This window comes from Phalangium opilio, unplaced genomic scaffold (genome assembly GCF_054372755.1).
Source record: "Phalangium opilio isolate 3A_F unplaced genomic scaffold, DU_Popi_V2 ptg000089l_1, whole genome shotgun sequence".
NCBI classification, from domain to species: Eukaryota; Metazoa; Arthropoda; class Arachnida; order Opiliones; family Phalangiidae; genus Phalangium; species Phalangium opilio.
Genome location: NW_028324194.1, coordinates 8,023,829 through 8,050,166, shown reverse-complemented (window position 1 = coordinate 8,050,166; position 26,338 = coordinate 8,023,829). Strand labels below are relative to the sequence as shown.

The 26,338-nt window shown below is 38.8% G+C and overlaps 1 protein-coding gene across 4 annotated transcripts in view; it reads left to right on the top strand.

Moving 5' to 3' along the window:
* Positions 1–26,338, top strand: part of LOC149647356 (voltage-dependent T-type calcium channel subunit alpha-1G-like) — a 180,435-nt gene that overhangs the window by 140,701 nt on the left and 13,396 nt on the right. The window contains exons 12-25 of one of the 4 annotated variants that reach the window (XM_089850211.1): positions 1,137–1,322; positions 8,676–8,832; positions 10,398–10,713; positions 11,631–11,893; positions 13,293–13,502; positions 17,876–18,108; positions 18,908–19,331; positions 23,438–23,500; positions 24,211–24,290; positions 24,356–24,548; positions 24,671–24,855; positions 25,233–25,359; positions 25,637–25,765; positions 25,851–25,940. In XM_089850211.1, coding sequence (XP_089706337.1) covers positions 1,137–1,322; positions 8,676–8,832; positions 10,398–10,713; positions 11,631–11,893; positions 13,293–13,502; positions 17,876–18,108; positions 18,908–19,331; positions 23,438–23,500; positions 24,211–24,290; positions 24,356–24,548; positions 24,671–24,855; positions 25,233–25,359; positions 25,637–25,765; positions 25,851–25,940 — 2,656 coding nt within the window. Of the gene's footprint in view, positions 1–1,136; positions 1,323–3,362; positions 3,484–8,675; positions 8,833–10,397; positions 10,714–11,630; positions 11,894–13,292; positions 13,503–17,875; positions 18,109–18,907; positions 19,332–23,437; positions 23,501–24,210; positions 24,291–24,355; positions 24,549–24,670; positions 24,856–25,232; positions 25,360–25,636; positions 25,766–25,850; positions 25,941–26,338 lie in introns of all 4 variants that reach the window. The other 3 variants (XM_089850212.1, XM_089850214.1, XM_089850213.1) reach the window with 3 other exon arrangements.

Here is a 26,338-nt window from a genome sequence, read left to right as displayed (position 1 = left end):
TACTATAGACTTAGTTTATGTATGGGCGGAAACGCGGGGAAACCCTTTGAATGCGCGGCTGAAGCCTTGATCGATGGCCGACGGAAGTTCGCCTGTCCGCGGAATGATTGGTGTTCCCTTTCCGTTTCCCGCCAACCCACAAATATCCCGCCATTTAAGCTCACGTGGTCCCAATATCCTATATATTCAAAATATAAAATACGACGTTTCACCAGTCATTACAACGCAATCGGTAAAAAAGTGCAACGCCGACGTATAATTATAGTCTCCATAGTATATTTATGGCTATACTTTGCAATTTTTGCGTTGAAGTCATCAAATTTTTGAAGTTTATTGAAATTATTGGACATTTATGGGTTTGTAAAATCGGAATATACGATAGTTTTTTTTTCATACTTGCGAACCTATAAATTTAGAATAAGGTAACCTTGCATAATATTGCGGTTATAGCGTTCGAACCGAAAAGAGTGTGTGATGTCTCTGTTCCTCCCTACTTTTAAACAGCGGTTTTAAATTTTTAAAATTTTGGAAAACGAGGGTACCAAATTAACGTTCTATTTCCCATGCGAACTTCTAACTTTTATTAAAGCGACTATAACCAATATCCCTTTGCTCGTGCATAGCGGGGAATATTTTTGAATCGACAGTGTTAACAAAATGGCCACAGAAATTCATTTCTTTTCATTCTAACCGATCCTCTAAATCAAAAATTACATTTATAAAATGTATCTAATTTAACCCAGGCACAAGTACTACCATAAGTTTATAAGATATGATCCATAAGTATAACACCTCCTATACTTCGTAATGCTAGAGACTTGCTGAGAGCTTGTTCGAGAACGACAAGCTAGAATTGAAGTCCTATACACTCGGTGGTTAATTTTGCAGGACTTCCAGCTTCCTATTTAGTCTGTACTAAGCCTTTGAAAGCGCCTCACCAGACGTCGCTTTACCCAGAATTTATGACCTACGTCACTTCATGACAAGCTCTCAGCAACCAGTGACAAACTTATGGAAAATATCTTACGAACTTGGTACTACATAGTTCGGAGGTTGTGAAAAAAAAAGGCTTTCTAGACCTACATGGTCAATGGAACGTGTTTATAATTTGAATTTACGTTCTTTTTCTTATCTAGTGTGGTAGAATTGTTCCAGAGTAGTGGTAGTGGTCTATCTGTGTTGCGAACGTTTCGTCTGCTGCGTATTTTGAAACTGGTTCGATTCATGCCGGCTCTCCGGCGTCAACTAGTCATCATGTTACGCACCATCGACAACGTCGCCGTCTTTTTCGCCTTACTCATTCTTTTTATTTTTATATTCAGGTAAGTCACGACAACGCGGTCTATTTAAACGGAAACTCAGCGCGTACCAATCCATCGAAACTATTTCCCAAGTGGTTAAAGCCATAGCGTTAATGTCCATTCGCCAAGTTCGAGACATAGAGTTTGTCCTAGTCTTTAGATATGAAAACTGTGTCGTGTTGAGATTATCGGATCAACTTATCAATTTCGAGTCAAAAGCGTGAATAAGGTTCAAAAAGGTATCCAGAAAATGTGTATTCCACATAGATGTTTTAAGTCAACATTGACCTAGAATTAAGTTCTATATTAAGGTCTATTGTCTATTGACCTGGTTTAACACAGGCTATAAAAATCGTACATTCAGTATCACGTATAAATTATCGTGTAGAGTAAACCCAAATTGAAAAATTGTTTATAATGTACGCTTATCTCTCTAGAATCTAAAAATTTTGCATGGATATAATTATAATCGAGCAAAAATTGTGTCCCCACTTTGAAAAATTAAATCAAAAGTTCAGGTAACGTAACATTATACCTTAAAAGAACGGCCTTTTTCTAAATATAAAAGGGATAAAATAATAAATGATATCTTAATACAAAATAATTAGCATTTAATTAGTCTTAAAAACGAGGACTACTACGCCGCCATTGTTTTAGTATCATAGGCTAAATCGGACCGCTTACCCCTACCTGTTTTTGAATTCTCACATGCTGAGAGAGGTTCGATTTAGCAGACGTCACTAAACCAATAGTTTTGCAGTAGTCCTCGCTTTTATTACTAATTATTTTGCAATAGGATATCATTTATTTATTTTTTAAATATTTTTCCTTTTATATTTAGAAAAAGGCCGTTCGTTTATTGCCTTCATTGTTCCTCAACCTTTCCAACTCGGGAATGGATATTAACGCTACCTCCCCATTATTGTACAAAGGATGATGAATTCCCTAAGCCGAGTCTGACTTCACCATATTTTTTCCGCAATTCAATTTCAGTCGCGACTCGGCTGCTATATTGAATTCATTATCCTAATAACCAATTTAGAATTCGCGAAGAAGTTAAGCATACCTTTTTGTAGAGTAGATATCCGATTTGAAAGAATTTGCTAATAATCTTTTAGACTACGAAGTCCTTTTTCCATAGAGGTACGCAGGCGCGAATTCGGTTCAGCGATTTGCCTTTGACATTATTTTTTTAATTGGGCAGAAGCTATAAATATATTCTTTGCAGACGTTTTCTGATTGGCTGGGCCGATTTGAAATTTGATCTAATTGGTTAAGGAAGGAATTAATCCCAGCACACTCTTCTTTGATGCACTAGTGTTCTTCTCTCTATTCATTATTAAACCCCTGTCTATCTTTTTCCGTTTATTTGTGCTTTTTACATTTGGCTGCCAGCAGGCTATACTTTTAAACGACTCTATCTACTTAATTAACCCCCGCCCATTAACGTCGCCCCGCCTACAATGTAATAGATATATCCCAATAATACCACGTCTTAGTTTAATACGCTCTTTAATTTGACTACCATGAAACACTTCCAAAACGTTACGTTAGCAGCAATATATCAACCAGAAATTACACTTCAAACAAAAGAGACGCTAGGACAGTTAGTATTGCGCGCTGTCGGTTAACTAAAGTATATGGGTTAAGCTCCACACCACAGGCTCCGTGTTAGTAAATCTCAATTTACGTAGTATTTATTATTTAGTTGATTTTCTAATTAAATTTTTAGAAAGGTGAACGAATATTTATTTCAGCATCCGTTTTTCAAGATTGCACACTTATGATTAGTTATGTTATTTATGGTTTAACAGTTATTCAAATAGGCCAATTTCACCCTCGGCATAGGCCTCAGTTCAGTTCAGTTCACTACTTAACTGACGCCATTGTTGATGGTTTAAAAAAATCTATCGGTCGCAATTTAGGGGCTCCTTCAATGGTTCTGACACGTTAAAAACTAGAAAAAGATATCTTACCACAAAGATGTTCGATGATTCTAATAGGGCACCCATGTACCCTGTTTTTCGGGGGGCACGTTGGTGTGCGTCTGTATTTTCGCAGTATCCTGGGGATGAATCTGTTTGGGTGCAAATTTTGCCAGAAGTCCGAGGAGGACACGGAAACCCAATGCGATCGCAAGAACTTTGACTCCCTCCTCTGGGCCTTGGTCACCGTCTTTCAGGTCAGGACATCGTCCAAAACACATAGCAACCCTATCTCTATCTCTTCCTCACTCTCAGAAATAACAATCACTTAAGACAACTCATCAATTTTTAATAATTAACAATCCTTTCTTTTAACTTTAACCATAAGTAACCCAATAACAATATGTATAACACTAAGGGAATACTTTTAAAAATTAAGGTGTGTTTCCAACAAAATCCTTTTCGCTCCCAGCTGACGAATAATAGCTTTCTTTGAAGCAATCAACTCCTGGTGAGTGAGGCATAGCCAATGAGTTTAAAACACCGAGGAGTTTCAGATGTGAAAACTTCTTTTCTAGAACAAACCTTAATTTCTTAAAAAAATCAACATTATGGTCCTCAAAAGTGTCATATTTATTGTTATGACGTTACTTGTGCTTTGTCCCTTAATTACAACTCTTATTTTTACGGTTACGATCTTGTCCGCTTCCATGCTCTCTTGGACAGGATAATTTCAGTTTTTCCAAACAGGTTTGGCACCGGACAGTTATTCCCAGTAATATCTTTAATAAATCCATTATAAAGAACCAATCAGATAACAGATTTTATAACCGCTTGTCCTATCTCGACGCGAAAATAAAGAGCTTTATCATCTATTAGAACTCATTGCAGATTTGCAGTTCAAAATGTGTACGAAATTTTATTCCATTGTTTGAACCATGAATGCATTCACGTTTCCAAAAGAATGTAGTCTAACTACACCTGATAAAAGTTGGATGTTTTCAGTCCTTAATCTAATCTTTGTTCGTGAAAAATTCCTGGTTCAACCTGGTTCATATCATTAGGGGTGATTTGAAATGATTCAAGGCGAACCCGACCACGTACTGAACTGAAGAGATTTCTTTCGCAAATTTCAAGCTTGGCTGTCCAATGAATTTGTTGTTCGAAGTACGAACTTGGAATTCGCGAAACAATCACCAGCGTGCCACTCTGTCATACGTCACAAGATGACTTAGGCCTAGTGCTCTTAAATGCAAACCTAAAACAAAGTTTGTAAATTAAATTGAAATTTTAAATTGAAAGAACCGTACAGAATACGAAATCTGAAGTCAATTTACCATTTACATTTGGTTGCGAGAGAGTGGTAAAGCACTGTAGAACGAATTTCATTGTGGTGGCCTTGATTCAGTTCAAACGTTCCAATTATAACTTAAACGTATTAAAGCCCTTGTACAGGGTGGTTTCGCTACACGAGAACTATAGCAAGATACCCGGGGACGCGGTTTCGGTGTCCTTTATGGCACAAGGGGTCGTTGTTAATCAGGATTCACACTCAGATGAAAATCTGAAATATACGTCCTTATAATGGAAAAGGCATTATTAGTAGAAGACAGATTCTGTAGTCGACGCGAAACAATCAACGAGTTTCCATTTTATGTTGGTTGTAGTGAGAATCCAGCTTCGAAATATTTCTTATTGGGCTTAAGATGAAGCTCTACAGTGGTCGACTAAGGTTTTTAGTTAATTCCTAGAAGGCTAAAAATTGAACTGAATCAACGACATCAGCTGGTTTTATGCGAAGTAGAGTAGATTATACACGACTACACACTAGTAGTGGCGCGCACGAGTATGCAAGACGTTATCAAATAAAAACGGGTCGTCAGTTTCGGCTCAATGTTAAAATTACTCATTTTAGCATTGAGCAGAATATGGACCCAAAGCACCAATGTGCTCGCATGCCAGGACGAAAATTAGAAAAGAAATATTCTATTTCAAATTGTCGTAATAATTGAAATCGTATGTGCCAATTGGCATGATAACCTCAAAAGGTCAAAAAGAAGCTCAAGAACCCTTAAGCCTTTTTCAAACCCAAACGAAAATGATGTTGTGATCCGACTTAGGTTAACATTGGTACAACCAAAGTTTTTTGAATGGATATTTTATCAATTTATCTGATTTAAAAAAAAATCTTACGATGTGATTAGAATCAAAACTAGAGCTTATTTAATTCAATTATAGTTTGACCAGACCAATTTTTGCTGCTCCATTTTCGTAATTGAACGCCACTGAGGTTTGATTTACGAAATTGACTTCGTGGCAGTTCCCCGAAAAGAGTAAATGAAACAGGTTTAAGCGGCTTATCTAATGAGCTAGCATTTTGTTTCTCGTAATTGGAAAGCGCCATAATAGGAACATTTGTCAATAAAGGCATCCACGGTTTAGCGTGTAATAGTGAAGTGACAACGAGAAAGCGGTTCTTGAAGAATTTATATCTATGAATGATAAATCTTGGGTCTTAGGGTCTTACCAATAGAGAATGCTTTAAACCAAGGAAGAATTAGTGTTTTGTAACCTCTTATGTCTAGAAATATTTACAAATTACATTATTGGCTATATTTAATGTACAAGTTTTAAAAACGTTGCTGCCGCTACACCGGGAAATAAACACGTTTTCGTTACTTATATTCTTCTTTGGTAATGGACCTTTTCGACGTGAAAAAGGGGGGTAGACAACCCTCAGTATCGGGACATACAAGGTGGTTGATAACATTGCGTCTCTGTGCACTTTCATGATACAAAATGACCAATGCGCAGGTGCCTAAAAGCGGTATGAAAGGCAGCGTTTTACCCCGCGTCTTTCCCTCATAATTACATCGAAATGGTCTATTTAAATGTATTCGTGCAAAAACCAGGAACCCATTTAAGATTGCAATTTGATAGAAGAATGGGACTTCAGTACCTTGATCTCGGCTACGAGGAGCAAAGTTGTTTCAGGAGTGACATAGTCCATAGCACCATCACTAACGCCCCTTTCCTTGTATGGACATAAAATTTACTCATAGTACCATTGTCTTTGGTTGGGCACAAACTTCAGGCATTACCTGATTAAAGCTACTAGAAATATAATTCCCCCGATAGGTGACTGCACCAACTGATGTCTAGCGTTGAAAAGCATACTTCAAATTTTTAAACGGCTACAAACGCCCTTAAACTTTTCTGCGCTATAGAAACAAACAAACCTCCTCAAAGATCTCAGGATATTCCCTGTTCTCTCATGTATAAACCCGATATTGGCGAGTTTAAAATGACCCTGAACAAAATAAAACGTATCAGCGCATGGAAACCTATCTCGGGTCTTATAAGGGATGTGTGTGAAGGGGCTCGAACGTGAGCAGCCCTAGATGTTCCTAATATGGCGTACAATGGTACGTAATCGCTAAAACAAATGTATATATCATTTACGTTCTTATAGACTAGATCATTTTGGAAGTAGTGCCGCCTTGACACCAATGACTAAAACAATCTTTCGAATGAAATTAAGTCCAGTGCGCGGGCATCGCGATCTGACCCGACCCACTCAGTCAAATAAATGCTGCTTTCTTGGCTCTCCATTTCCACGATTATGAATATTTTTGTTAGAACCGCATGTTGATTTTAGCTTCGCCGGCTTCACGCTTTTCTTGTACTTATTTTAATTTCATTTCGTAGCCGCTTTTTCATGCACATTTGTTTTTAACCCACCAGACAAAGAACGTTTAACGGGCTTCGTAGTAACTTCCCAATAACCCACGTCATTCCTTGCCCTCTTCCACGAACCGTAGCCAAGGGGGATGGCACACTTATACATCCCCCGTTCACGCATTGTAGTCTAACACTTTCCCTGGAGTGTGACTGACTTGACGGAATAAAATGGGATACGCGAAACAATTTGAAGCCCCGCCCCCCTTCGCTACGTATCCTTTTCTTATTGGTTCGATTGATGCGGTATTGAACCATCTAAGAACCACCAGTGAATCGAAATAAGGTGTTATTCTTTTAAAACTCGAGTAGTTTCTGTTCGCGACAGAGTGGATATTGTTTTAGTCTGTACACATTAAAACTGACCTATTATCTGAAATAGTTGGGGCACCATGTGTAGGCAGCCAACGTTTTGGTATTTGAAAGGTAAATATTTACCTAATGAAATTCCGACTTCTAGCAGCCAATTTTTAATGAAGTTCGAGCACGTAAGAATTCATTCTTTGATAGTAAGTTAACGTAAAACTTGGATAGTACAGTTTAATATGTCTCATTTGGTGAAAAACAGTTTTGAAGAACAGTATTTTCATACTTATTTCTTAGCGCGTCCAAGATTTGGATCACCTTTTTTTTACAAACAATGAAAATTTGAGAAAATGGATTTGAACATTCTAACATTTTAAACTGGCTTTCAACATTAAAATGTTTTTGCCATACATGGAAAATTAACTAAAATATTGTACTTTAAATTTTCGTAATGAAACTTAAAAAATTTGATACTGGATAGGTATTTGTTATTTTAAAGGTATTGCGGAACTTTTTAGTTACATTATTTGAAAAGTTGTACTGTTCGATTGGGTTAGGTTATGTTTCTTTGATGAGGAACGGTTGAGCTAAGGAGAAATCCTCAACGAACCAAACACCATCTGAATTCTTGATACTCTTCCGCTACCTGAGAACAAACCACTTCTGCGTAGAGTTAACAAGTTATTTTCCCTCTGTTTAAAAGAGTTTACCTCCGTGGTGTTACCAGCATTCAGAACTTGCTGTGGTTGACAGTAATTCTTACAGTAAGGTGCTGTCGGTTAGCTGTGGCAGACGGGGCTGACTACCACCAATCTAAGCGTTGTAAAGTGGAGGAACCTGTAATAGAAAGGCCACGGGCTTGGTACACTTTTGTAGGGAAAGCTTTATTAATTATATGATTCTTATTCCAACTCAGGTCAAATTTGTTTAGGAAACAGCTTTCTCAAAAATAACGAGAACACATGTTTAAACTAGCATTTGTACAATGTCACAAAATTTCATTTTACACGATTAAGCAGTCAGGTATGGGGTTAAGCTATAGTCGGCTGACTGTATCACCTCTTCAGGTATTATATATATAAATGTCGTCTGAATCCCCCATTGTCACCTTGACAATCAATTTCATTTGAAAATTTTTGAGACTGACGTTATGTACTGTGCTCGGAACAGAACGGCTGCGTTTTAGAAGAATAACACCAGACCGGTTTCGTTTCGAAATTAGATTTGACTTGTACGCGAACGAAAGTTGACGAAGCGGTTGTATGTACCCTCGGCCATGTTAAGCTGAAGTACTTAGGCGTAGGTTTAGCCGAATTGGATGTTGCGGATTAGTCTGAGTGGATAGTTGTTAGTATATGAGACGATGGCGCTGCAACTTGTTTGGTATTCCCTGTATATTCGGCAGCTGTTTAGGCATGCATTTGTTCGGTGGCAAATTCTGCACCCGGGCCGACGAAACGACTGCGTGTTCGTGCGAGGACAACCGCAATCCCGAAGTACAATGTTTCTGTGATAGAAAAAATTTCGACAGTTTCTTATGGGCGACTGTCACTGTCTTCCAGGTAAGCCCAACCCTGACCAACCTTGCCCCAACCACCCAAAACCACAAACCAACCAAAAAAAAACCGAGTGTGTGAGTGCCAACCTTATAACAACACCGGGAACAAATTGTAATTACCGAGTGATCATGCGGTCTCGTTTTTTTCAATGTAGAACTCACGATTTCTAGCTTTTTTCTATAAACGTCTTCTACCAACGCGAGAGTGCGCTGCTTTTTATCATTAGCGGATCAAGATCGTAGCCGTTTTAAACGATAGGAAGCTAGAATGCATGCTATCACCTCATTTCAAATTATTTATTCGGGCGACTTCTCAATAGCAAACGTTTGTAAACTTCCGCTTTGAACTTGGCAATAGTAACTTCAATCCCGGCTCAAAATTTACTTTTTGGTTAAATCAAAAGTATACGCGTTGCACAGTTACGAAAACGTACGCGTCGTTCTACTTGCACTAAAAAATGTGCATAGTCGAAAAACGTTGAAAGCGGAATATTAACAAATTGTTTATTGAAAAAGCGCCTTTAACAAAAAATAAAATTTTGTCAAATTCTTCGCGATTTAATAAAGACCTTTTCGGTGGAGATCTCTGGCGAACTTTAATTAAGCTTTCCGCTCTAAAAAATTTAATCTGTTTGCTAAATTTGGTTCGTTTTCCATCGAATTGGTCTGTAGAACGCGATGAATTTCTCGACGACTATCAACGGTTTATATTCAAATTTATAAACGCGTTGATAGTCTAGTTTTCCTTTAACATCATCGCATGTTGGATTTATAAGGAAATTAGTGTCACCAATATCTTCCAGAAGGGAGAGTTCAAAATATATTTATGTCTTCAAATTCGAATTAAATATTAAAATATGACCACTTTGAAATATGAAATTCGCTTTTCGAATAAGAAAGACGTAAACACGATGACTCTTCCTTGTTAATTAATTTTCGAGTCATTGTTCGTACGCAGTTAATAAGTTTCAGTATAATCCAATATCCATTTAAGAAACTGGCTCATTCTGAAATTCTAATTGCGTGACTTTTTAGACTCGAAACTTACTTATTATCATAATTTTAAAACACTTGTCCATAAGTAAATCACTTTGTTACTTAGCGTAAGTCTGTCTAACCAGAAGCTATCAGCTAAGTCACTTAGTAGACTTATGGACATACAATTCATAAACTTATGTTTCAAATTTTTGAAACCTTTTTGTTGCACGAATCACTGGTAGTGGTTTCAAATCATCTACAATTTATTAAATCGTCCACTGACTTGAAGGCAATATAGCTGGAAGGCAGGAAACGTTAAGTTTATTCCCCTTTCCTCGCCTTAAAGCTATATTGTCTGTAAAGGCCAGTAGATGGACGTACTTTTAGAGTTGGGCGGAAATTTTGATGTTTGATACGATGCTTGGATTGTTAGTAGACCCTTATATTCTAAGGCTTCAACCAACCATAAGTAGTTGGGGTCTTAAAATAAGAACGAGAGACATTTTCCGCCTCTCTAATGGACGCTATTTGTAAGATAGCGTAATTAGTGTTTTAAGCTAATCGTGATTTTGGGGGAACGTGGGTGGATAGATTTTAACTCAAGAAGATTGGAACGTGGTGCTGTTTAACGGAATGGAGAAAACGTCGCATTGGGCCGCCTTGTATTTTGTGGCGCTGATGACCTTTGGCAATTACGTCTTGTTCAACTTGTTGGTGGCCATCTTGGTCGAGGGATTCTCGCAGGATAGTGAGAAGAAGAAGAGCGATGAGAGGCTGTCTGAGGAATTGAATGAGCAAAATGCCAAGTACCATGACAGTTCAAACGGCGTCCCCTACGCGACCGAACAACAACTTGCCTTCTATAAAGACATAGACGACTACGATCCTAAAGATAACATCGAAAAAGGTAATACTACAGTATATCATACAAGTTATCAACAGGGCCAGAAATAAGCAAAGAACACTGGACATGGAGCAATAAAATTTTAAAATGTCCCATAACTTTTTAAAAACTAAGGGGGTCACTGGACATTTGACCAATTAATATTTCCTAAGTTTTGACAGATTGACTATTAAGATGCGACACTATTTATGTACACGCCAGTGAAAAGTAAAATTTCCAATAAATTTTTCGGTCAAAGGGGGTGTCGCTGGACACATGTCCTATAAGAAATTTTTCTTATTTCCGAACCTGGTTATCGAGCTAGGTTTACAATTCAGCAGTTTCTCGTAAGCGAGTTTTAACAAATGCACAGACAATTCCAAAGAACGGCTCTAACACGAAATGAAATTTCGTATGGTGGTCAAGTAAAAAAAGAGCGTACAATATAGGGGGAGAGGGGGGGCATTTTCCGCCAGTCTAGGTGCTTTTTCCTACATGGTGGTGTTATGCAGGAAAAATTATTTGGTTCTACAAGGGATGGTAGACAAATTTAATGAGTATTTGCAATGTCTCTAATTTGGTGACATCAACTGTGTTCCAATTGACCTTCTAATAAAAACGTTTGAGCTAGCTTGTAAAGTATTGGTTTACCGCAACCGACTTTTATCAATGGCTTTTGAATTAGTTGAAGAATTTCGGTAAGGTATCTCTGATGACGTACAGCGGTTGGTGAAAGAAAAGGGTCTTACCCTTTGAACTTCAGCTTTCCAACATTAATTGAAAAGTAAAGACAAGTTAGTACCTAATTAGTGGTATTAGTCTGAATAACCTGTTTCAATGACTAGTTACGAGGAACAATGTGGCATATTTCGAATTTAAAGCAATGCTTTCAAACAATTATTTATTTCTTAGTTAATAAATTAGTTTATTTTTTTTTTCAGAAACCTTAATGCTATGTCGTCCAGCACCCTTGGTAGCCGTAACGAAGACGGACAAGAACGGAACTGAAGCGGTGGGAGGAGGGCGGTTGAGGGGCAACGAGGCACTGTGTTTTCCCCCCATCATCACGCACACGGCGGCCACCCCGCAAGGCTCTCCTAACGCCACACTGGAACCCTTCATCCGAGATCTCAACAACAAGTTATCGCCCCTCATGGCCTTCAACATCAGCGCCTCGTCTATCGATTCCATCGACAAGTCCTCCGTAAGTAAACCATGTCACCTGACACCGTTACCTAGGTCTCACCCACCTCTGGGTTTCCTTTACATCCACTACCAACTAACATCGTCTCTCGATATACCCGTAAAACAACGTCACCTTGCATCGCTTCTTAAGGTCGGGGTTCCCTTAAATCACTCGGGTCGTGTGGTCAATGAATCTTGATTTCCGATCGGGTTTTTTTTCGCTTGCTCCTTACCACTTCGATCTTATTGGTTTAAGCTCTTTATCCTAGCCGCCACCAAAACTCAGTTTTTTTTCGAGAACTACTCTTGTTTGTAATCGATTTGGTTCGACTTCCTTTACCCGAAACTCCCCACACACAAAGAGCACTTGAAGTTGATTGCTTTCAGAAGACCCAATTCAATTGGCTTGGGTTTTAACGAAAACTTTGCGGCTATGTCTAGATCGTAGTTGTATTTCGTAGATAGGTCAAGAAATGAATAAGTTAAAGCCAAACGTTTGCGGTGGCTGCTTCGTCACGTCAGAATGTGTGTTGACGTGATTCCATTAGCACCATATGTCAATTATATAAGTCCCCCGTTAAACATACAGAGTTCCAAATTGAGCAATCGAGGCATTTCTTCACTCTCTTGCCACTTCAAAAGGTACAAGTGCCAGATAGGCTCTTGATTATAATTATCTCTTCTCTATGCTTGTAAAATTCAAGGGTGTTAGTTCTCTTATTTAGACTTCACATAATCGGCTTAGGTTAGACAATGATTTGACTTTTGCATTAAATATTAGCTGGAGTTCATAATAACCCCCTTCGGGGGGGAGTACGAAACTGGCCGTAGAGCTGATGGTAAAAATCGCGAACAACAAGATTTTGTCGTTGAGCATAGAAAGGACTAGCCTGTTGATGGACATACAACTTTACAGTAGATTGTAGTGGTATCTATGTTCCTCCCGAAGGGCGGTTATTATGAACTCCTGATATTAGTAATCAAACTATGCAACTTGTCTGAAATTTAGAAATCTTCGCGAACGTGCATGACTTTGGTGAAGCTTAGGTTTACTGACGAATATACATACGTTCAGGTGCACCACCAGACAAGCATTCCGTATTCACTAACTTCAGTTTTTAACACTGAAATTAGTTTGGGTTATTAATGTGGTAGAATTGTTCAATAAATGGTTTGGTAAACAGTCTAGAAATATGAAAACGTAACAGAACTAAAAGTACGCGGAAAAAACATATTTCCACGTTTGTTTTTCTGACTCATTTTGTTATTTTAAGAATTAGAGTTTGATCAAATTAATTTGATTAATTTGGCATGTATTAAAGTAGATTCCAGAAATATAATTTAAATTAGTTTTATTATTTTTTATTTTGATTGATCGATGCCCTTCGGATCCTTGTCCCGTTTCTTTGACGGTTTAGAATGGCGACAGTTCCTTGCAAGTGTCCCCGCATTTGTCCCGTACTTCCAGCCACCGTAGATCGTTCGGGCTCCCTTCGGGACAGGCCGCTTGTCTCTCCGTGCCCCGAACCAACTTTCTCTCTTCCGATTCCAACCGGGGCTCCGCAAACCTCCACCCACCACCTATAACCACCCGCAACAAGTCTCCCAGCCCTCTTCTCAGCAAACAGGTACGCTACCAAACATTATTTGAAGACGTAGTGACACCATGCATGTCTGACTGTAAGAAATATGTCGATTTTAACTCTGCAATAACCATAATAAACCCTTTCGACGTAAAAAAGGGGGTGGGAACCCTAAGTATCGGACATACAAGGGAGGTTGATCCATTGCTGTCTCTGCGCTCTCTCAGGATCCAAAACGCCTGCGCTTAGCAGAGTTTTACCCCCGCGACTTTGCCTCTAAGATTAATCGAAATGGTGTATTTCAAAAACGACTGAGTGAGTTTTCCCACAAGAAATTTTAAAAATAAATAGTGTAACAAAAGCAGCTACTTACTGACGCATAAATCATAATGCGTCGAATTAATCAGAGAAAGGAGAGTCAAATATAGAGGGTAACTTGAACGGCACAGTCGTTTCAGTTTCTCACGCGCACCTACCTCGGCGCAAGCATGCGATCCGTTAGGAGGAAATTCAAAAGTGTAAATAAGAAAAGACGGTTAGAGCAGTGAGAACTTTGAAACGCCTAGGATAACCTCAAAAAGTCTCTTGAAGGCTGTTAATATTAAGTAAAAGTAATGACAAAATATTTGAAGTAGTACTAATTTTCGTATAAGTATTGTCATAAGTAACGTAACAGCATTAAGTATGATACTTAATGAAATACCGTTATGAAGATGTGTTTCCAAGCAAAACATGAGTTCTGCACACTAATTTTTTACTCGTCGAAACTATCACAAAAGCAGCACCTGGTGATGAAGACCCAATCGGTGTAAAGTCTAAGGAGTAAAATGTTCTCTGAACAGGCCTACTTCATTTTCACGTAAAGTTCCTATCTATAGCATGAGACAAACCTCTCTTAAAATATTTTGTTTTACGGCAATGAGAAATGTCATACTTATAGTTTATTTGTTGCTTATTACTCTCATGTTTTACTGAATTGAAACGGCAGCAATCGGCGGTTTAGATGTTTCAAAGGGAATCTTTCATTGGCTTTTAAAGTTTCGACAAAATTGTAGACAAGAAACTTTTCTTAGTAAATAAGAAATTTATAAATATAGTCGGTTATTCCCAAGAAAAAGGGAATTGGTACCATTGAACCGTGTCACTTTACAGCGCTATTAAAGGCTAAAAGACTCGTCTTAAACCCAGTCACAAGTCCCCAGGTTTCGCTTTGTCAATAAAATAGGCCATTTCTACGAAAGACAACGACAATATCGAGAATACTTTCACAATGCAAATACATTTTCAAAAGAGAAACGTAAAGGCAATCGCCTAAGTTTTGCATTGGAGTAGTCTAACGATACATCTGGAAAGTAATAGGACAGACTACTACGTCCAGAGTGGATTTTTGTTTGTGTGTTGGCTTTGACCTGATTGGCAATTTTCTGAAGTTCACCCTAAAAGAAGGCTGTATCGAAATAGCTCTAGCTTGATGATGAAACAGCGCGTGTAAGGCGTTGTAGAGAGAAAGGCGCCAATCTATCATTTATAACACGACAGTGCATTATTGATGATATCGTTTATCAGGCTTCCCATCCTAGACAGGCCTATGTTCATCTCAATTCAGACAATGCCTGCAAAGGTGCATTTGCTGAGTTTACTATAGGCACGCGTTTAACGTTAATGTCCGTTCATTAACGGTAATACGCTGGACACAGCGGAGATTGCTACCGGAGTAGGCACGAGAAATGTGTGTAAAACAGGGTGTCGGGTACTTGACTAGATGTACAAGAAGTCTTTGATTTTGCTCGATTGTGGCGAACCTTTAAGAATTTAAATGAAAAAGAGCATTTTGAAATTTTGCTCGGAATATGATTCTAAAACTGTCTAACTGTAATAATTTTCAAAATTTCATTGAATTATAAGGCAGTCGCAATCGTCCTCTGCGTCATTTTAATATTCAAGGTCTCAGTGATATGTTTTAACCATAATGGAAATCATTGTAAAGTTGTTGAAGACACTATGTTGATAATTCATTTTTGTTGCTCTTTAGTATCAATCAAAACTGTTGATTCAAATTATCGAATGCCTCAAAATTTAACATTTTTACATGCATTAACGGCACGAAATATTATAGTTGGATTTAAAGAAATATTCCACATCCAAGCACTAAATTGTCATAGAAAACCATTGTAGAATTCATGTTAACGGTAACTTACACAAACATCTAAGAGTTTGATTTAAAAAACCTTCAAACAAGCAAGTACATTATTATTTACAACCCTCAAATGGTATAAGATGTGCCGATAGCCTATTCAATAACTTGAAGGACGTATTCAAGGTCATTTTAACTAACCAATAAACATAGCTATTGGTGAGTGACATCATTGTCTATTTTGATCAATAGGCAACTTGCTACTCTCTCTATGGAGAGAACTCCGTCTGGCCTCTATTCAAGGAACCCTATTAGATCCTTAGAGGAGGGGAAGGTAAATAACCGCGATTCATATCTCTCATCCTTTTGGCGCATTTCATTGGAAGAGAGAACTCGTTACGTGGTGTTGCTTGAGGTTGGGAAGGTCTCGGATCCACCAAATTAAAATCCAGACTGAAACCTTGGAAAAGAGAGCTGGACGGAGAAGAAATTTCTAATAGTTTAACGTTGGCTTTGTATCCTCATGAACAACGTATCGACATTTGTTTCCCCCTACCGAATCGTAAGGTATTCTGGGAGATGTTTATTGTCGCGCATTTAACTCTCGCCTCCAAGCTGAAACATATTTTCTCTGAACGATGCACTGAGTTCCTATGAACGATAGAGTGCCGTTTTTGGAAAATTTTGTTACTTCAATCGAAAAGAGTTTTAATCGTAGTTGTGTCCGGCCCCTCGTTGAGTGGAACTTCTTTATAGAAAAACATTCTTGGGAGTTGCTAGCGATGCTTCAAACGGAAGCCCAACTAACACTCTTTTACCTTTTATGTTTTTTTTTATTCTTTCGTTTTAAGCAAAGAAACTTTTGAGAAACACCTGCTTGGCCGAGAACTGCTTTCCTTTTGTTTTTTACCATTACATTTCTTGGAAGATTCTTTTAGGTACCGTAGGTTTTGCACTTAGACTATATAGGCAACACGTTGTTATTTTCCATAAAGCTAGGATAGGATAGTTCTTGGATAAAATTTCCATCTACGCTCTAGTACTTTTCTTGTACTGGAATACATAGTACAAAATATTTTCCAAGCGTTATTGAGTTCAGATACGAACTGAATAACACAAAGTCGTTATTCGGGGATAATTTCGCAACGGATTTACAGGCGCGACTAGAGAAATTGTGTAAAGTGAAGCAATATGCAGTGTGTCTCTGATAAGTTTACCATAAATTGATGGGAGTGTTCTTTAGGTCAGACTGAGTGAAAAGTGTCAAAGAACACGGGTATAAAATATTTAGTTACGCGGGTACGGGTCCCCAAACCTTGTCCCCCGGAACAAGGAAATTGGCACACTAACGGAGTAAGATATAGCAGAGTGACCATCTTGTTTAGACAATTTCAATAGACTCCAATCTAAGAAAGACGTTAATGAGCCTTTATCTAGCAAAAGTGTTCGTTTAAAAAAAGAAGTGTGCCTAAGCTAGTAACGTAAAAGTGGTTCAAAATGTAATAGCAAAAGAGTGGACATTTTGTATAATACCTTTGGAAAGCGATGTTAACTTGATACGAGTAAAAGAAACATTACCTGGAGACTCTGGTGCTATAGAGCTATTACAATTCGGGGGGAAAGGAGAGCTTTTGAGGCGGGGTTTCGCCAGTCCCCACCTAGGCGCCATATTGTGCGGGAAGTTTAGCGGCCCACACGGAGGGAGAGTGAAAACCGGTTCCATTTATTGGCAGGCCCAACTGTGACGTTTCCCCCTTCAACTGATATAGCTCGATTACGCTTTGAACTACTTTACATTCTTCTCAAACGTTACCCCCGTATTGGCTCTTGCCCCTCCCCCTTATAGCGTAGGTAAAATGTTCCTTACAGCTAATCAAAGTGTAATTTATAAAATATATTGTACATTTTAATTAGTTTTTTTATACATGTATAAATGTATAAATTTATATTTATATATTTTATTTAATTCCCTTGCCCGCCAGAGGCGACGTTAAACACGAGTACTTTTATATCAGCGTTCAATAGTAAACTATTTTTACTCTAAGGCAGAACTTAACGGGGGAAATTACATTCAAACTACCCTTAAAGTTTCTTAATTAACTGCGAGAAAAGTGAAAGGATGGTGTCGTCGTGTATATCCTTTGTTCATTTCCTATAAGACGACAGTGTGATCCTTTCGGTGTAAGCGTATCTTCCTTCCCATTGTGTCCGTCTCGAAGAGAGTCGTGTAGACGTGCACAAACGTGTTTGGAATAAAGTCTTACAAGTATTATTGTTTGTTTAGTTTTCGTTTCGACGAGGAAGCGAGCGCAAGGGGAGTTCTGGGGGCAGCTCCCTGGGGACCCCTAGACTGGACCGACAAGGGAGCATCCGAGGCGGCTGGGGCTCCAAGCGACGCGCCCGAAGGAAGCAGGACAAACAAAATCTCGTCGACTCGGACAGCCAGTCCGCCTCCGACCCCGAGCAACCCGAAGAAGAAATCGTTCTCAACAATATGACGCCCAACCCCACCGGAAGGTCAGTGCAGTTCAGTCCAGAACTACTAGCATCGTTGCACCCTTTACTTCTTTATTTTGCGCTCGATCCCCTATTAGAACAAAAATGGCCGCGCTGAGATTGACCCACCTCCGCTACATTGTAAAAGTTGCTTTTAGAGTGTGGAACAAATTTATTTAACGGTATTTATTTCTAGTCGCGGAACTGATGACGGTAAAATAATCGGTATGAAAAATTTCAGACCCATTTCAGAGAGTTTAAAACTACGAATAAGAAACCGATACGATTTCACGAGTGCTATTATTAATCATATTTTATATCTACAGGGATGATTTAATTTTAGAAGTAGCAATGGAGAACGGTTAGTATTTGCTTCAGTACCGACTCATAGATCACCCAGTATAGAGCCCTTCTCTCCAACACGTAACGAAAGCTATAAATTATCTTATTGACTCACTTAAACTCTGTTTTGATGACGTTGTTTGCCGGCGAAAAATACGTAATTCCTTTTCACCTATGTCGCTCTGACCCGCCTCTTCTTTCATGCCCCCCCTTCCGTCCCGTGGAAGGGGGTCCGGGACTTAGACGCGCGGCCACACTACTCTGTTTTCCATTCCTACTTCTAAAATTAAATCTATCCCTGATATGAACAATTTACATTTCAAACAATTTCAGGCAAATGAAACAACAATGTTTCGTCTTATATATAAAAGTCAAACATATAAACAATCCAATTTTAGAAATATTTTGAAAAACTTGCGATTTTAAAAACATCTCCACAAGTGATAACGTATATAACCAAAGTTTTGTTTGTTCTTAGCCAATGTAACGGAGATCTTCCAACGATTCGTAACACTCCGAATAACAAGCGCCAAATGGGTGTCGGAATGCAGATCAATCCGCTAGGAAGTCCGAAAACTCTGAGCCCCCAGAACTCGATCAGGGGTAGTTTTTCGTCAAGTGGTCCCACGCCCCATGGACACCAGACTCCGGACAGTCGCAAGGCGTCCGTTAACACAACATGCAGTTCGGGTCCAAGCCATCCAGCATTGACCCCTCGAAACTCCTTGGGGACGAATAGCTATTTGCCCAGTCGACAGAATTCCATCGGTGGCGTGTCCATCAAAGACGACTTCAAGCCCAACAACCTCACGGCTGACCTACCACCTCGCTACAAACTCGATAACATCGCCGGGAATTCACCCGCTCCAGCCGCAACGGAAAAACCAGAGATCACCGGAAAGGTACAGAATCTTTTACAATACGGGAAATGTGGGGTGGCGTATTGGCAATCACTTTTGCCTCACAGCAATAGGGACTCAGATTTAGATCCAGGACAGTTCCACCTGGGTACAAGAGTTTACAAGTTCTGGCCCTACTTGTTAAAGGTTTAATCCTCCACTGCGTTCCCCAATTCACTTCAAATGGGTCTTTTCTATCTAAACTTGCTGAGGTTGACACTAAATAGTGTTAGGGTCAACGAAATTTCTCATTTGGTTGTTTTTAGGAAACCATTTTACAATATACAAATTCTAGAAAACAATAGTTAAGGGTTAACCAAAAATTAAACTGTTGCGGTTCTAGAAGAGAATATGCTTAACCGGTTTAAATGCGAGGCGCTCGCAATACCAACCTTGAGGAACTGAAATAATTACTTAGGTTTTATAGATATCAACCAAGAAGTGATATCTAGTTTATTAGGGAAAAGGTATAAATTCGCACCACATTTCCAGCTCTTTATCTCCAGCCCAAACGTAGCCTGTCCGGAGTTAATCCCCGCCTTTAAATTCCAACCAGCATCTCATAGGTTCTTGAAAACACACGTCAGCGCGACGCCAATGATAAAGAAAATTTCTGACGTCTGAGGAGAGGTGAAATAGCCCGGGGCCTCCTTTTACGTCCACCTTGTATTTTGAAAGGGGGACTGGGATTATGGCGCGCGAATACTTAGGCATCTTATGCCTTCTCCCTAAGAAACTAGACATCACTTCTTGTATCAACCTTAACACAGGTTGGTAAAATTCGGTGACGAATTGTGACTGTCAACTTTCTCAAATATATTTGATATAAATGTCATTAAAAAGCTTAACTATGCTCCAATGAAAATCAAATTAAGTGTTTTTCGGGAAAATTAGGTAAACCCATTGTTTGAGCTGCGTGGCAAATGATAGTTTGGCCATCATGAGCTCGGTAAAACGAGTGGAAAAAGGTTAATGTGGGTTTCTTTTAAATCATTTATGGTGCAAAAACGTAATGTGCTTAAGAGAAAGAACAGTAATTAATTATTTATTTTCGGTTGAGTGAACTCAAGATACGCTTCTTATTTTTGGCGGTATTTCTCTAGCTTTGCGGGGAAAGGTTCGCTAACCTAAAACCAAATGTAACGTGTTTACCGTAATAGAAATAACCTGGCTAAATTTCCCGGAGATGACGGATGAACTCAAAACTCTCTAGCTTCGAGTATTATTGGCTCTAAACAGTTCCCTAATCAACAGAGCCAGAAATAAGTGAAGCCTATATAGGCCTACACTTCATAGAATGCAATCGATTAATCTCATCTTTTAATGGCTGAGCGTAGTGTATGGGTTGAAAGGTCATTTACTACAAGAATGATCAGGGTCATCTCGAGGTTAGTTATTTCTTGTAGAGAACCATGCAATAGTGGCGAATTTGAATTATTTGAATACGAACTTGTCGCTTACCATAAGTTTATAAAATTTGTCCCATAAGTTTGTCACTGATTACTGAGATCTTGTCATGAAGTGACGCAGTTGAAACGTCATAGTTTACGGTAAAGCGACGCCTGGTGAGGCGCTGTCAAAGGCTTAGTAATGCAGACTAAATTGGAAGATGGAAGTCCTGAAAAATTAACCACCGAGTGTAGTAGGACTTCAATTCTCGCTTCCGTCGTTCTTAAACTAGCTTTCAGAAAGTCTTTAGCATTACGAAGTATAGGTAGTGTCATCTTTATGGAACATATCTTATAAACTTATGGTATTATAGGGTTTTAGTATTTTCGATTATAAAAACGCCTTACTAACAGTGTTAAGCTGGGTATTTTTATAATACTATTTAATAAAGTAAAACTAAGTAGGCGAAGACTCCTACACTAAAAGGTGTTTTCGGTCTCAGGCTAAGAATTAGCCTCGATTCGGAAGAAAGTGGAATTTATTTAATGTTTAACGTAAGAACTAATGAAGGCGAAGGCTATTTTTATCCACATCATGCTGTTTTGTTTAGCGTTATAAGTAGTGGTTTCTTCATTACTTCCGTGGCGTAAATGGTATTAGGTGAATTAGTGAGAAAACGTTTTTGGAGTGCAAAGATATTCGAAATATTTGCGGAACTTTCTGGTTCTCGGAATTTACTTTCCCATATTTTGATGCCTTCCTCGTGGCGGCTCCGCGTGGGAAGCGAGGTGACATCTGACAAAAACCAGCCGCTTAGTTTAAGACCAAAACGATCGATTGCTCTTACGTTTTCCAAAGAGAATACACCATGAAGAGCGGAAGTAAAACCCCTTTTACAAGCTTGGTAATCACAAAAAGGTGTCTTCCAGTTTTAAGCACACTGGGTACATCCCGTTTCTGATCTAAAGTTATTCTTAGTGTTACCATAAGTTCATGAGATATGTTCCGAAAGTTTTCCACTGGTTACTGAGAGCTTGTCATGAAGGGACCTAGGTCGTAGATTCTCGTAAAGCGACGCCTGGTGAGGCGCTGTCAAAGGCTTAATAATGCAGACTAAATAAGAAGATGGACTGCAAAACCGCGAGTGTAGTAAATTCTCGCTTGTTGTTCTAGAACTAGCTTCAGATGTAAATCTCTAACATTACGAAGTATAGGAAGTGTCATACTTATGGAACATATTTATAGACTTATGGTGTTACCAAAACGAGTATGATTTTTGATAAAACTCAGTTAAAGTAAATAATGAAAATTTCAATATAACAATCGAAAGGTTTAATTAAACTTTCCTCTGTTTCTTACATTGAAGCTCTAGCAAATGATTAGATTAACATCAGTTTGAGAAAGTTTTATAATTTAAAGATGCCTGTTTAATCAGGCTGGTAAACACACGAGGGGATCACGTGACTCACCGGACCCTTAAATACGAAAATACTAACTAATCTTCACCTCCTCTTGAGAAGTTCTCTTTGGTTTTCCATTCCTTTTGTTGGGGTTTTCTTCCTCTCTATTATTTGATTCGGAATATATTCCAATCGCATTAACTGACAAAAGAATGTGCAAATATTTTCCGCATTTCAGGCCTTTATTTGCAAATATCTTAATGCAGCACGATGGTCCATTAAACACCATCAAAAGATAGCTTTTAATCCGCATACCTTGGGATCTACTGAAGATGAAGTCGTGGAATAACTTTCTTTTATGAAATGGAAAGGTTCCATTGATACTGCCATACTGCATTGTTATTCACTGACGAAAATGGTTTCTTTACAAATTATATCTTAAAAAGTATGGGGGTCAAAGTAAAGGGGAAATTTTTAGATTTTCAGAAACTCGTACGGTAAAGTTTTCAACAATATCTTGCTAGTTTTTCAGTGAAGTTTTTATTAATACTATCTAGTGAACTTTTTTTCACTTCACCCTAACCATAATAGACAGAAGATCTCTGAAACCTTTAGAGTCTAAGCGCACTTCTTAAATCGCTCAAATTAATCGCAAACAAAAACAAGTTGAGAAAATTTAGGGTATGTAAGCTGGCCGATTCCCAATACGCAATTGCGTGAACCTTTGGTTTAAGCCCTGCCATTAGCAGGCATGAAATTTCTCGTAACCCTAGCCAATCGCCACGTAAATCTTAACCCTAGCGATGATAATGGAGTAGAAGCCAATATATCTTTCTGTGAACTACGAACGTGATCCGGATATTTCGAATATGTTTGCTCCGATTTGCCAACTGCGAACGCAATCACAGACACACACACAGACACGTCCAGTGTAATACCTCTCCGTGACGTCATCGTCACTCAGTGAAATAAACAACAGTAATCATGTTAAATCACCCGCAAATATCTAATCAGATAATCATTGTCAAATCAGGAAACTACACTCGATTCGCACAAATCTTCCAAATTATACGAAAAAGACTAATAATAGACTATTTCAAATTCCGCGCGCACTTGTAAGACGTCGGTCATTTCGTGAAGTTTTTCACGATCGTTATATTGATTTCCAGCGACGAATTTAATTCGTTTTCACCGCCATCTTGACTTTATTTCAATTAAGTTGGGAAATTACTCTAAAAGATAATGTTCTTTTTAAATTATTCTTTGTTATATTGAGCGAGTTAGATTAATGAATATTTTAATCATTGTTATTCTTAACAGTCGCCGATTAGCAGTTCAACTAGGGTCAAAATTGCCAGGACTGTTTCATGTAGGAGGAGAAGAGTAAAGAACTTTAACATATATTTGGACTAATAGAGCTTTGTGTTAACACCAAGTCGGTGTAGATTGAATGGGACTTTCGAAAGTGCTGTTTCTCTAATCTTAGTTTCCCGAATTGCTTCTAATACCTGATACCATTTTGTCAGATCTAAATCAACTTATTTCCCTTCGATAGATCTAATTTCTTTAGAAGTTCAAACCAACTAACATAACTCCAGAACTAAAATGCCAATGTGATGTTCCGCCATGTAAATATTTCGTACAATAGCGTCGCTGAAGCTTGACCAAAGTCACCAAACTGACTTTTCTATTAACCCTATTCTGAGCATGGATATGTACAAATACTAAGTATTATCATGAATTATCATCTCTTACCTTTCTCAAGTCATTGACTTAAGACAAAAATTCCTGCTTTTACTCTTTGCGCATGAGCTTTAGTGCCACGTCACACCCTATGGTGTACCATACATTTGGTCCCTTTGGTGGCCAGCTTTTTGCCGAGTTGCGAATCATATTAATATTACCTAGAATGTGTACATATCCATGGTGAACCTGAGATGTTTCGCAAGCAAATGGACCTTAGTCCAGGCGCAATTTGTTACAATGCATATTATAACCGCTTCGTAATAAACCAAAAATTTTCATAGTTTTACCAAATTTACAAGTTGATTTTCTATCACCGCTAGTTGTTAATATTGTTGTTTCCGTTTCAGATCTGCTTCATTCTGGAACCGATGGGTTGTTTCGAAAATAGAGAAGATTACGCTTTATACTTGTTTGGCCCGGAAAATAAGTACGTCCTTATTTAATCTGACCTTTAACCTTTTGAAGGAACTTATTTGAAATGTATTATTGCAGAGTTCGTGTGGCCTGCGCAAAATTTGCGGCTCTTAAGTGCTTTGATTATGTGATTCTCGTCTTCATCGCTCTCAATTGCATCACGCTGGCGATGGAACGGCCAAACATTCCCCCCGATAGTATCGAGAAAGAATTCCTAAACGCCGCCAATTACATCTTTACCGCCGTTTTCGGATTAGAAATGCTTGTTAAGGTAAATAAAATCCCAATTACCTACCAACAGACGACGTCCCATGATCACCGTAATGAGGAATCTAATGCTTAATCATGTTCGTGTCTTTGCGTGAAGGGTTATAACGGAATGATGTTTTTCAGGTGATAGCGAAAGGTTTGTGGTACGGCGAGCACGCGTACTTCAAGAGCGGATGGAATGTGATGGACGGAACTCTGGTCATTATATCATTGGTCGATCTCTTCTTGTCCTTCGTGGCTTTTGGGAGTACTCGGATATTTGGCATACTCAGAGTCTTCCGACTTCTACGGTCACTTCGACCGCTTAGGTATGTGAAAGCCAGCTGGGTATCCATTGACGAGTTTCAAACTCGTTCTGGCGAATAAAGTCGAGTTGGCTCGACAACCGGGTCCATTGCCCAAGGACTATTAAGTTGATAAGACGCAATCTGATCCCTTGATCTTGTGTCAGATTCGATATAGGTTTAGGTTAGGTTAGGGTAGGTTTATTTGAAGGTTTTGCTAGGCTTAGGATTAGGTTAGTAGGTTATGTTCAAAGGGAAATATCGAGCCAACGAAACAAATCATCTTTTGTAGCTTAGAAAGAACCGCGAAAATTAACTAGTCCGTGGTAATCCGGCTTATGTGTTGTATCGTTTTTCTACAAAGTTTCTGGCGCTAATGAGAAGTATTTTCCATTTTGCAGAGTTATCAACCGGGCACCGGGTTTAAAATTAGTGGTACAAACACTCTTGTCTTCCCTAAGACCTATAGGAAATATCGTCTTAATTTGTTGCACATTTTTTATTATATTTGGAATTTTGGGCGTTCAAGTAAGTCCGGTAACCTAATTCAATAAGTGGATAACGGTATAAGACTTCACCATAGAATGGACAAAACGCCAGGTTCTATCTGGGAACTAGTGTTACCAATAAGCTGAAGTGGTAATTCGCGCGATGGTACTTTAAGAACCGCCCTTAAATATCCACTACGTGATTTTATATCTCCTGTTCATTCTATTGTTGAAGGACTACTTGTTATGTACTTGCGAAGTTTAATTTTATATCAATTGGTAAAATTGTACTTATAATTTTGATTTCACGCGCTTAGCTCTTCAAAGGGAGTTTATATTATTGCGACGGACCGGATGTCCGTCATGTTAAAAACAAGACTGATTGTCTTTCGGATGCTAAGAATTTGTGGCTTAACCGCAAATACAATTTTGACAATCTGGGGCAAGTAAGTAATCGTTGGTCCTATACCAAGGGGAAATTCTTCGCTTCTCATTCAATTCTTAATTATTTTGCGTCAATGACGTCACTAGGCTTTGATGGCGCTATTCGTCCTGTCTTCAAAGGACGGATGGGTTAACATCATGTACTCCGGATTGGATGCTGTAGGCGTTGATCAGCAAGTATGGAAAGCCTTTACCATTTGTTTCATTTTTAGCCTGTCAATGTACCGTTTCCATAAGCCAGCGTTATTCATAGACCTTCTGAGCGAATGCTAACCCGCTTATCTTTTAAGCAGGGCCGGATTAAGGGGGGGCGAAGGGGCACTGGGGCGCAAGGCTGATTGGGGGTGCTTTGTGTTAAACTATTTGCTGTTCCGGTTTTCGGGATTAAGGGGGTAGACATTTTCTCGGCCCCCGGGTGCAACATTGCTAAATCCGGCCCTGCTTCACCGACGCGACCTTCATGTTTTAGTCTGGTCCAAATTGGCCTTTAGTTTAATGTTACTAATGATGAGAAGCTTATGGAAACGTATTCCGGATGAGATTTACCAAACTGTTTATAATAAACTAATATAACT